This window comes from Pelophylax lessonae (genome assembly GCF_965119305.1).
Source record: "Pelophylax lessonae genome assembly, chromosome: 4".
Taxonomy (NCBI): Eukaryota; Metazoa; Chordata; class Amphibia; order Anura; family Ranidae; genus Pelophylax; species Pelophylax lessonae.
In genome coordinates this window covers 135,217,035-135,229,679 of record NC_138771.1, presented here as the reverse complement: position 1 = coordinate 135,229,679, position 12,645 = coordinate 135,217,035, and the positions used below count along the sequence as shown (strand labels likewise).

The 12,645-nt window shown below is 44.2% G+C and overlaps 1 protein-coding gene across 5 annotated transcripts in view; it reads left to right on the top strand.

Moving 5' to 3' along the window:
• Nucleotides 1–12,645, top strand: part of VPS13C (vacuolar protein sorting 13 homolog C) — a 555,353-nt gene that overhangs the window by 287,770 nt on the left and 254,938 nt on the right. For all 5 annotated transcript variants that reach the window (XM_082257056.1, XM_082257055.1, XM_082257057.1 and 2 more), the window contains 6 exons: nt 1,418–1,565; nt 6,161–6,269; nt 6,483–6,619; nt 8,461–8,611; nt 8,736–8,815; nt 9,599–9,658. In XM_082257056.1, coding sequence (XP_082113182.1) covers nt 1,418–1,565; nt 6,161–6,269; nt 6,483–6,619; nt 8,461–8,611; nt 8,736–8,815; nt 9,599–9,658 — 685 coding nt within the window. The remainder of the gene's footprint in view (nt 1–1,417; nt 1,566–6,160; nt 6,270–6,482; nt 6,620–8,460; nt 8,612–8,735; nt 8,816–9,598; nt 9,659–12,645) is intronic.

Here is a 12,645-nt window from a genome sequence, read left to right as displayed (position 1 = left end):
TTGGGACTTGAATCTAGTCCTGTCTGTATTGCAGCGTGCTCCTTTTGAAAGGATCAGGGAAATCTCGCTGTCTTTGTTATCCAAGAAGGTCGCCTTTTTGGTGGCTATCACCTCGGCTCGTCGAGTGTCGGAGCTGGCAGCCTTGTCCTGCAAGTCTCCGTATCTGGTTGTGCATTTGGACGAGGTGGTCTTGCGACCTAACCCTTCTTTTCTTCCAAAAAGGGTTTTGGACTTTCATCTCAATGAGGACATTGTCCTACCTTCGCTCTGCGCGAAGCCTAAGCATCCGACGGAGGTGCTGCTTCACTCCTTGGATGTTGTCCGGGCGATTAGAGTCTACTTGAAATCGACTGAGTCTTTTCGCAAGTCGGATGCCTTGTTTGTTCTTCCGGCAGGTCCTCGGAAGGGCATGGCGGCGTCGGCTTCTACCATCGCCAAATGGATCAGACAGACCATTGATCAGGCCTATGCTTTGAAGGGGAAAGTTCCCCCTGTACCTGTGGAGGCGCACTCTACCAGATCTCTGAGTACGTCTTGGGCCTGTCGTCATGGGGCCTCTGTGGCCCAGGTGTGTAAGGCGGCGACTTGGTCGACCGTTCACACTTTCACAAAATTCTACAGAGTAGATGTTAAGGCATCGGCTGATGCTTCCTTTGGCCGCAAGGTTCTCGGTGCGGCAGTTCCCTAGAGCCCTTGTTACGGGTTCTTTGACTGTTTGGGACATTTGTTTTTTCCCTGGGTTTTCTTGCTCCTGTTGAGCGAGTGTTTTTGTTCTTATGCCCAACTGGGTTCCTTCCTTTGGTAAGGTTCCTTTCTCTGATGGGGAGACGGCGTTGCCTTGGGCGCGGCTGCGTTCTTCCCACCCCTCATGTTTACACTGCTTGGGGACATCCCATTGGTGATGAATATGAAGGGGCGGCGACTGTCGGAGGACGTAAGAGAAATCGGAATTTTTGTAAAATCTTACCTGTAAAATTCCTTTCTCTGAGTCCTCCGACAGTCGCCGCCCCCGCCCCTCTTTTGGGGTTTTTCATGTACTCTCTACTGCTATTTCACTGAAACTGGTTTGGTTACAGGAAGTGGAGGGTTATGTACTGAGGGGACCACCCCCTGGGGGTGGGGATATGTTAAAAGTCTTTTGTACTAACATATTCTATTGCCTAGCTACTCCTACGGATAAGAGGACATAACCCATTGGTGATGAATATGAAGGGGCGGCGACTGTCGGAGGACTCAGAGAAAGGAATTTTACAGGTAAGATTTTACAAAAATTCCGATATATATATATATATATATATATATATATAGAAACAACTGTTTCAATACTTTTGAACTTAAAACAAACTAAAAAACACAAAACACTGACTCCCTTGTTATGATTCCCCTTTAAAAATATTATTTTTCTACTTCTCTGCAGAACAGTGTTGAGCAGCACTCCATCGCAGTCTGATATACAGATGCTCTATCCTATCAACCTGAGTTTAGCAGTTAATCGAAATCTTGCCGCATCATGGTACCAACAGATTCCTGTCTTAGAAGTAAAAGGTCACCTTAATTCCATGGATGTGAGTGTTCATTTACATGTGGTGTACTTTGTCACAAATTGTTTTGGGTAATATGTGGAACATTTACATAAAATGTAAATGCATGTGTTTTGATGTCATATGTTTACACTTATTCACCTGCGTTAATGTTCATGACGAAACACCGGGTCAGAAGGAATTCTGAGACCTATGGGCTATACTGCCACCTACAGGAGATTTGGGCACTGACAACAAATTTAGTCGACCAGTATAACCCATCCCTCTCCCAGCATGATTTAGTTTATTGCTAGTGTCCTAGAAGAATAGACATCCTTCCTTCCCAGAGAAAAGCGAAAAAAATTTTTTATAAAGACATTTTTTTCCTTTAGTCAATATTATTTGTTGACTACAGACCCAAGAGAGCTCCCTTTCCAGTTTTCTGGATTGGATAATCATTGTCACTGCCTTTTAAGGCTATACCTGGACCCCACCATGATGAAGATGCAGGATTTGCCTGCAATATGACCTTTTGGCACTGGACTCTGCGTGTGGCACTCTCCAGACACTCAGTGTACTGTTAGCCACAGAATGCTTTGCAGGTCCAGGACCATGATACACCCATCTGGTGTAATATTCTCCCCAAAGACTCCTTTGGAGTATGCTCACCAGAGGGGCAAAGACTATCTGGCATGTGACATTCCCACAGTTGTTTCCAACTAGTGGTTCTGGTACCTTACTGCAGTTTCTGTTAGCCACAGGTTTCTCTCCAGACCACCGTTGCAGTAAGAAACGAGGACTTTGGCCCTCTTTCCTGTGGCGCTTGACATGTGTACTGCCTCCTAGTTTTCTCTCTCCCAGGAGTTAATACTTTGTAGACTCTCCATTACCATAGGCATCCCGAGGGGCTGATGCTTAAACATTCTTTTAAAGTTTTGCACACACCTGGAAGTCTACTCTTGGTCTCCTGTTATTCACTTGTGAGGCTGACACTTTGGTATCATGTGCTATGACACAATATATGGGGGCACAAGCACTCTGTGGAACATGATTTTGACATTTGTTTTTGTTCAAATAAGAAAGTTCTATATAAAATATACCCAGTCAGTCATTGTTTCACTCCAGTTTGTTTCTGGCTTCAGTGGACATCAAAGGTTTGCATTTGCATGTCTTTATCTTTCCAGGGCATCTACCTGTATTTTACTTTGGGCAAGCAACACTGCATATTCATTGCTCTTCTTTTTAGTGTGTCCACTGCACCTCAAGTTTTTAACAAGGTGCTAGTCCTAATACACCCGCAGGGCATACCCATAATAGGGTATCTGGACAGCCTCCTATTGAAAGGCGCATGCCTTATCTGTCAATATCCAAAGAACTGTTCAAGCTCTCCAGAGATTTTGTTAGATCCTGAACTCCAAAAGTGAGCAGTGCTACCAATACATTGCTTGGAGGATGCAAGTCTCCTTCCAGATATTGTTGTAGGGATTTACCTCCATAAGACAGACTGCTGACTCTGTTCCCATAGCTGTCCAACTCTGCTTTTGCATGGGAGTTCTGGGCCTGATGGTGCCTGATGGAGTCCCCTTCACCCAATTCCAACCAAGCCACCACCATTGCAACTCAACATTCTGTCTTTGTAGGACAAGAAGGCACATACTCTGGACAATCATGGGCACCTGGCATCCACGACCAGGTTATCCCTGGCCTGGAAGGTCACAAATCCAGCACTGGTGTTGGGTAAACCCTTCTTTCTATCATTATGGAAAAATCTTATGACAGATGCCAGCCCAAAGACTTCCTGACTCTCTTCCATTATTCAAGTAGCAGATGTTTAAAGTCTCAAGGACAAGGTCCCACTTCTTCCTGTCAAGTTATGCTCCACTGGATCAGGATATGCCTTTTGAGATTTTCAGATGTTTCTCAGGTACTAGGTTTATACATTTGCTAAGTTTTACTAGGTAGATGTTCAGGCCTCTGTTGATACAAGGTCCTTCAGGCAGCTCTTGGAGCTGCAAGTAGCCCCAATTTAGCTCTGTTTTTGTGGGCTTGTTAATCTTTTGTTTGCTTTGTTACCTGTCCCTCAGTTGGATTGCTTTTGGACATCCCATATGTCTCTGTGTCCCTTTATAATGTTTTACCCACTGTTTCTTAATGGATAACGGGTCCTAATAGATTTATTTCTTATGAAAAGCAAACTTACTACCTTACGAATTCCATGCAAAAGTTTGATGCCATATGGCCTCAATGAATAGATTATATGTGTCAAAATAATATGCAGTGCTCAAAAATATCTTAAATATAATTTAACAATAAATAGTGCTTTGTGTATAAATGACATCAATGTGCTATAATAGAGCAGGTAAGCTCAGAAATCCATTCCCCTCTCCTCCACTGGGGGCAGTGTTACCACACTTGTCCACAATGGGAAAAAGTAGCTGACCCAAAGGATACGATCTTATAGTTTGAAATTTACCCTTGTTTAGGTCGATTACTTTTCCTCATGTGGACCAGTGTGTTCTGACTGTTGTACCCAGTTGAGGAGAGAAGTGATTTCTGCTCTTACCTGCAAAGCTTCATATGCTGTCTCGCCACCTATAATTTAGCAGCATGAAGTTAAGGGGTGAGTGCGCACTTCTACCACAGAGTGAAAGGAGTGGATCACAATTTTTGAATGAAGGGTTTTTTTGCCATTTCGCAGGTAATAATTTAGCAGCACTTATTTCTGGTGAGTTTGCACTTTTACTAACCAAGGAAGAAGCATTGTTGCACTTATCTTTAAATAATATATAAACCTATATTGCAAGCTGCTCATATTCTGACTTACACTGGCATACATACTCTTTAAAAGATTATATTTGCCCTACTCTTTCCTAAACCTCCAAGTGGCTTTCTGAGTTTTTAAACTAATCCTATCTGGTCGTAATCTGCAATATTGGGGCACTGTTATGTCTAATGTACTGGAAGTCTTTTGTGGATACGGTTTGTTTCTTTTGCTTCTGAGATGCCACTCCTTTTCTCTTCCTTGGATTAATGTCTGTTCCGCCCTGCATGGCAGGTTTTCTAAATGCAAAAATAAATATCTCTAAATAAAATCTGATTATTTTCTTGAAGTTTAAAGTACACAGGTCCCACCCCTCTTTCTTATGATCACTTCTGCTTATGCACAAAACGTAAGCAGGACAGGAGTGAGAGGGGCTTTACTGGCTAGTTTCTGTAGGTGGCAGTATAACAAATATTTCTTAAAATTCCCTTAAAACCTGTTGTCCCCTAATAACCCCCCATCGCCCTCCATTGATGGACACAGGTAGTCTTTGACCTGGGGGCTATACTGCCACCTATGGGAGGATTGGACAGTGGTGAAAAAAAAAATGTAGGCCAGCCCAGAATAAACTTTCTTACTTGCCAGCAGGACTTTTTTACTACTACCTAAGAATGATGGACATCTTTTTTTCAGCTCTGCTGTGTTGATTTATCTTAATCAGGGCTTGACAAATTTGCTTGAAATCAAGGACCCAGCTAAAAAAAGTTAGGAGCCAGTTTTTTTTCCTGCATGACGAATGTCCGGCTTCTGTCAGACCGGCTGCCATACACACAGGCCGAATGGCGGACAGTTTTTATTGAACCGGCTGATGTTGCCCTGTATTCGACCCCTGTGTACTTTATTTACTTCTTCTGAGAGATATTAAAGGAACATTCCAGCCACCATGACCACTTCAGTGATTTGAAGTGGTCATGGTGGTAGGAGTCAGACACACTGCACATGCTGGCATGTTTACAATTATGTGCTGGGGGCTAGTTGCATCCCTAGCACATGTTACTTTACTGCTGGCTGTTACTGCTGGCTGTTACTGCTGGCTGTTACTGCTGGCTGTTACTGCTGGCTGTTACTGCTGGCTGTTACTGCTTGCGGGTACTGCTGGCGGTTACTGTTGGCTAGTACGGCTGGTACTGCTCTATGTACTGCTGGTGGGTACTACTGGCTGGTACTGCTGACGGGAAATGCTGGCAGAGCTCACAGAGCCTAAGGCTCCTCTGTATACTGCGGTTCAAACTCTATATTTTTGAGAGTCTCCAAGTTGGAGCATTAATATCAGTGGGTATATAAAGGGAAGGTTTGCCTGGAGGGAGCCCAGTCCTCGTTAAAAGCACATGCACACACTGGACACCCAGCAAGAACACAATAGTGGCTGGGATCAGATTTGTATAGTGTAGGCAGCTTTGTGCTTTCTAACAGCAAATGAGCTGTGTGAGGGCAAGCAGGTGTGTTACCTGCTGACTTACATTTGTTCACTATGGTGTTGATTTACTAAAACTGGAGAATGCAAAATATCGTGCATCTGTGCATGGTAGCCAATCCGCTTCTAACTTCAGCTTGTTCAGTTAAGCTTTGACACAAAAAAACTTAGAGACTGATTGGTTTTTATGCAGAGCGCCAACAGATTTTGCACTCTCCAGTTTTAGTAAATCAATCCCTATGTGTTCTTGGTTGGGTGACTCTAGCTGCTATGTTATGCATGGGAAACACCAGTGCCTACATAGCCCTGCTTAAGCATATGGTACAATAATGAAGCATATTTGGAGGAATATCTTTCTGATTAGAAAAACATACGATAAATAAAATATTTCTTGTTGTTCATTAGGTTTGTTTAAGCCAGGAAGATTTGAATGTTCTGTTTAGTGTACTTGTGGAAAACCTTGGCGAAGGTGGAGAAAGTACTGCAGACCTAGAACGAGCTCCTGTCCAAAGTGGTATGTTTGAATGATGCTCTGGGTTTGGATAAGGGGGAGCAACTGTTGGGTAGGTAAATTTCTGCTTGATTAGTAATGAACATTGGATACCGTTATGTGCTGCAGGTATGTTTTCATACATTCTGACTGTAATGGAAACATAATTTCTCCATAATAATTGCGAATTCTGTTGTCCGTGTAAACTTTGATAGATGCATGATTATCTTTTTGCAGAGATTGTGAAATCTACACGGGATGATTTGCAAGCTTCTGTGACTAGTTTGAAACATTCTAACGAGTCGTCATTGGAGCTTGGAGCAGTGAAATCATCCACTGCACTTAATCTTCTGCTTAATTTTGAAATTAAAAAGGTAATTTATGATGTTATGCCTTAACTTTTTTTTCATAATATAAGAAGTGAAGAAGAGAGACAACCTGGAAAGGAGCAAACCTTCAGTTTGCTTGGCACACCATTGTGGAAAGTGATTGTTCAAAATGGGCTTAGGCGTGTTCGGGATCCTAGTCCCAACCCACCTGCCTGGTGGGTTGTTGAGACATTTCCCAGTCTGTGCAGCTACAGACCGGGAAATGCCTCACTGCCTGTGATTAGCAGTGTGCAGTGTCGGCTTCATGGTGGGATTGGGCAGATGGGTTGGGACTAGGATCCCTAACATGCCTGAGCCCATCTCTAGTGATTGTGGCCTAATTGCACTGAATATTTGGCGTGGCCTAAAGGATATATAGTCACTGTCGGTGAATAGCTGCCCCATTAGCCCCTTTCTTACCCACACCCTTCCAGTACCTCTTAAGTGCTCAATTAACCCCTTCCTACCTCTTTAACCCTGTACAAGCTTTGTATAACTGCCAGTTTAACTCTTTTCTTCATACACCTTTCCATAACTTCCCCATTAACCCCACCCTTTCTTATCTCTTTCTACTACCTCTTTATAACTGTCATTATCCTTTCCTTTCTCCTACTATAAAACCCTAGGTTCTCCTGACAGCACATTGTTAACTTTTTCATCTCCTAATGTCCCTATTCTACCTCTATCAACCCCCATATAGTTTTCTTTAAATCCTGTCTTCCCTGTATGCCACTCTACAGCTCTCTGGCCTTCTGATGTTGCGCTATTAAGCTTTTACTCTTCTTGTAATTCTTAAGCATCAGTGTCAGTACTGACAGTCTATACTGCTTCACAGCCAATTGTTAGAAGGAAATGTGCATTGGAAAACCACAGTTAACAGAATGAAAGTGAATCTGAATGATGGCTGTCAGGCCAAACAGTTCTAAGTACACTTTCCTCCTTCTGTACAGCCACAGTGGTCCACCGATATCCCTGGATTATACAGTATTTGTGAGTTTAGTGTGCCCCGCACAATCAGTTGTCACTTTGGTAACCCTGGCACTGTCTATTTCCCCATGTTGCACTGTCACGCCCTGTATCTCACATTACATTATGGCCTACTGTCTTCACAAGAGAAATGGTCTGGTCATATCTACCAAGAGCTTTCTGCTGCCTCCCTTTGCCGGGATTGGATTGTTTATGTCATCAGACGATCTCTCCGCTCACCAGAGCTGAAGCTGGGTGCAGGAATCATTGTTCCAGCAACTAGCCTGTGGCAGGATATGGCCTGGATCCACAGGATGTCAGGATTTTGAAATCTCAGCACAATCCCATGAAATCTGGGACTATTTGGAGTTCTAAGAATCACAATGTATTTAGTGAATACATTACCCAAAATATATTACTGTATAAGTTTGCTTGTTTGGTGTGTACAATTAAAGTGGTTCAAAAGGCTGGATGTTTTTTACCTTAATGCATTCCCTGCATTAAAGTAAAAACACCCCACGAACTATTGCCTCCCCTCCACCTCACCTGAGCCTGTCAGCGCTGTGGCCGTCTGCAGTCTTCTCTCCCCTCTCTTCTTCTCACAGTGACTGAGGCAGCAGCAGGAGCCATTAGCTTCTGCTAGTGTCAATCAAATGCTGTGAGGATGGACCAGGGGATGGTGCAATGCTGTGTGTGTCTATGGACACAGGCAACGAAGCTCGGGAGCAAGCCCACAGTTGTGCCCCTATAGCAAGTGGCTTGCTATGGGGGCTCACCACAAGAGGAGGTTTGGGACTGCTCTGGGCAAAACATGTTTGTTACTTTAATTGCAAAAAATGAAATACTTTACAATCACTTTAACTTGTGTGCTCTCTCTCAAGGTTATTGTACAGTTGATGAGGCAATCAAGAGGTTCCCCTCTGCATGTTGTCCAGATTTCACAGCTTGGAGCAGAGACAAGAGTAGGGATTCATGAAATGACAGCAACAGTATATCTTCGAAAGATCAGTATGACTTGCAGTGACTTCAAGGGTGAGTTTTTAAACACTTACTGTTTTTCTATTACAGGATGATTAATTAAGATGCCCATTTTATGTGTTGAATTAAATTTGTGTATTTACTCATTTTTTTTATTTTTTTTTGTGTAACAATGTAGGTCCGGCTGGAGGACCACTGCTTCTTGTTAACTCCTCTGGTGATAACAAAGAACACCTTCTAAAAATGGAATATGTGAAGGTTTGTTGGTCATCTCTGCTTGGGTGGAAACCTGTTATTCTTATATAGGAATTATATAGCACAGTTTGTGCATTTCAGTCTTAAAAACGCTCCCCCCCCCCCCTTCTAACACATATTCTAGCTAATCTGTGTAAGAAAGATGCCTATAATTTCCTATTTTCAGCCTGCTCCAGCCTAGTTATGTGCTCTGGCTTTTTCAGCTGTGGACATTGCAGGGGAGAGGAGGGAGCATTGACAACAAATGAGCCATAGGAACCTATGGGTGACGTCATAACTCCCAGGCATATCCAGCCATTGTCAAGAGCTCTCTCCTTTGCCCTGCAGCCGGTGCTGGCTGTCACAGGGGAGATCAAGTGACCTGACTGGAATAGCCTTAAAATTGGTAAGTATATACATCTTTATTACACAGGTTACTTAGTATAGGTGTTAGGAAGGTGAGTGTTTTTGGTACTGGTAATGGTTTTATTCGTTTCTCATGTGTTAACTATTATATGCTGGCTTTTGTAATGCTTGTACTGTTGGATTTTACTGGGTGGGATTTATGAATGAATATGGGGATTGAAGTCGGAGGAGACTGTGATGATTTGCCTTTATGGTTTCCATCTTCATGGTTCCCCCCCTCCCCCCCGCAGAGGCTGTGTTATAACTGACACAAAACCAATGGCAAACTCTATTTAGACTTTTACCGTGGCTTTGCAACCGATTAATGTTCAGTTTGTTTTATTTTATACCCCTAAACATTTTTATTCTTGGTTATCTAAATTCGTGCTATTCTATCCCTAGGCTGATCGTAATGGACCAGGTTTTAAAACCATCCACAACAATACTGTTCAGCGCTTGAGTGTAAGTAAATGCAACTTTTTTTTTTTTTTTATTATTTTATTTTGTCAACTAGTGTGAAACTTCAAATTAATTTGATTTTTTAAAAAAAGATTTTGAAACTTATTGCAATTCTTTAACTCCATCAAATTTTAGTGCCACACTGGAATCACACAGAAATGTGCTCCGCATTCCTGTGCGATTTAGTGCGATGTGAATTTTCAGCCAGCCCATTCAGTCGAATGGTCTGAAATTACATTGGATCACACAAAAAAAGTAGTGCATGCACAACTTTTAAAACACACATCAACTAGATCACATAGTACTGCAGTACCATGTGATCTGATACAGGCAAGCGCTCTGTGTTTGGGGTGTCATTAGGAATATATTGACACCTAGAGCAGATCGCACACGCAGTGCATGTGGAATGTGGTTTGGGAGACTCTCACAGAATGCGAGAGTTTCTTGCACCTCTTTTCATTCTGAATGGGCACTGTGTCCTGTCTTGTGTGTTTAAAATTCCAAATATAATATTAGGAATCTAATATTGCAGAAAGTTTTTCATTTTTTGTACACTGGATTTTCCAATTTGGCCCTTAGTTACATGCTCTACTAATCTGGCTCTACACAGTAAATGTTAGTTCTTCAATATATTATTAAATCACAACTCCAGTTAAACGTTTTGTTTTTCTAATTTTGGACAGTGGCAAAGGCTTATAACCACTGTCAGGTTTGTATTTGCTGTTATCATTGAGCGCATATTTCTTTGTGTGAGACAATTGGCGCTCATCATTGCTCCTTTTCTGTGTTGAGCAGAAATTGGCCTTGAGTACCATCAAGGACTTGGTGTCTGCCCTGGCAATCATCTTTCAGCGACCCCTAGCCATGCACTCTTCAGTTTGTACCTTCATTCAGGGGGTGCAATATATGGCTCCACCTGCATGGTCTCTTTTGCCGCCATGGGATTTAAATGTAGTACTCTCGGTTCTCTAGAAACCTCCATTTGAGAATATTCAGGAGATTCCCTTGCCTACGTTGTCCCAGAAGGTGGCGTTCTTGGTGGCTATTACCTCCGCCTGCAGGGTATCAAAGTTGGCGGCACTATCCTGTCGTGCTCCCTATTTAGTGATCCATAGAGATAAAGTGGTTCTTCGTCCCTGTCCGTCACTCCTGTCGAAAGTGGTCTCTCACTTCCATTTGATTGAGGACATTGTGTTGCCTTTCTTGTGTCCCAAGCCTGCTCATCCGAAGGAATTTGCTTTCCATACATTGGATGTGGTTCTGGTGATTCGGTGCATCTGGCAGCTACGGAGTCCTTTTCGATGGTCAGACTCGCTCTTTGTGGTTTCACAAGCATCAAGAAAAGGGCTGGCTGTTTCTTCGGCTACCATCTCTACATGGATCAGACAGATGGTGACTCAGGCCTATTCATTTAAAGGTCAGGTTCCTCCTTTCCCTGTCATGGGCGCTGAGTGCTTCTTGGGCCTTTCGTCGTCAAGCGTCAATATTTCAGGTTTGCATGGGGGCCACTTGTCGTTGGTGCATGCTTTCACCAAATTCTACAAAGTTGATTTCTCTTACGTCCTCCGACAGTCGCCGCCCTCTATTCCGTAGGAGTAGCTAGGCAATAGAATATGTTAGTACAAAGACTTTTAACATATCCCACCCCCAGGGGGTGGTCCCCTCAGTACATAACCCTCCACTTCCTGTATCCAACTCAGTTTCATTTGTCTAGCTGTCAGGAGTAGCTGGAAGTTTCTGTGCTGGGGCACCTTGTCTCAGCTCTCTTTCCTTTCTTTGGATTTTATTTGAGTTTTTTTCTCTCTTTCTTGTTAGCTGTTATTTTACCAGCGTTAGTTAGTTCTTCGGAAGAAGAGGATCATGCGGGCTGCGTCTCGGGCTGACCCCCCTGGTAGCAGGCTGTGGGTCAGTGGTTTCTCAGCCCGCCATTGAGCATTCAGTCAGGTATCGCTCCTGAGTTATCTGAACGACCCATCCCTGTTCCGTGCAGGGATGCTAGGTGAGGTGGCTACCTCACCGGACGCTGTGCGGTTTCTCAACCCACCTTCTGATGCATCCTGGATGCGACTCTCCCTGCCTCATGTGCAGCGGTTTGTTCGCCTGTGCGGGTCCCCCACGCCATGTAAGAGGTAAGTGCATTTATGTGGGGACCTGTCTGTCTGGGGGGTGTCAGTCTGGGACTGTGTACCTTGCCCTGTGTTCACACTATTACGTTTTCCCTATCTCTTACATTGCATGCTGTGGGCTGCAGGAGGGGGGGCTGGCTGCACTCTGTGTCTGTCTGTGTGAACGGCTGTGTGCTGTGGGGCTTGAGTTTCTCATGCTTGGGGCACATTACAGCGCCGCTGCGGCGGTTTACCATGTTCCTTTTTTGGGCAGATGGTGTGTTTTACTTCACCCTCATGGGGTGTGGGAGCGGCGGTTTCGGCGCCAAATCGGCGCCATTTTGGCTGCGATCGCTCCGGCCGCATGTTTTACATGCATGGCGGCCATTTTCTTGTAGCCTCCATAGGCTTTAATAGAGCGCCCTGTATGCCAGCACTTCCTTTCCTTCAGGAGCACCGCAGGCAGCAGCAGCAGCACCGATCTCTCCAGGTTCATTTCTCTCTATTCCCTGTATCCTGCCTTGGTATACTTGTCCCTGTGGGGGTCCCTTGTGTGGGGTGCTTAGTGTGAGTGGGCTACGATCGCAGCGCTCTCTTAAAGGGGCGGTCACCCATTTATTTTTGCTACTACAGGGGCATGGATTCTCAGGAATGCTAGTTTCCTGCCAATTTAGTGGGAAGCCAGGGGACTGCGGTTTCCCCTCCCGGGGGGGATTTGGCTGCGATTGTGGCTAGCCTTGCGACTCAGGTGCAAATGCTGGTGGCTGCTCAATCCTCTAAAAGGCCCAGAGTTTCAATTTCCTCTGATTCAGAGGGTGATGGTACTGGGGCTGCTGTGGCAGAGATCTCCTTATCGGGGTCTCGTTCCTCCCTGGACCTTATAGG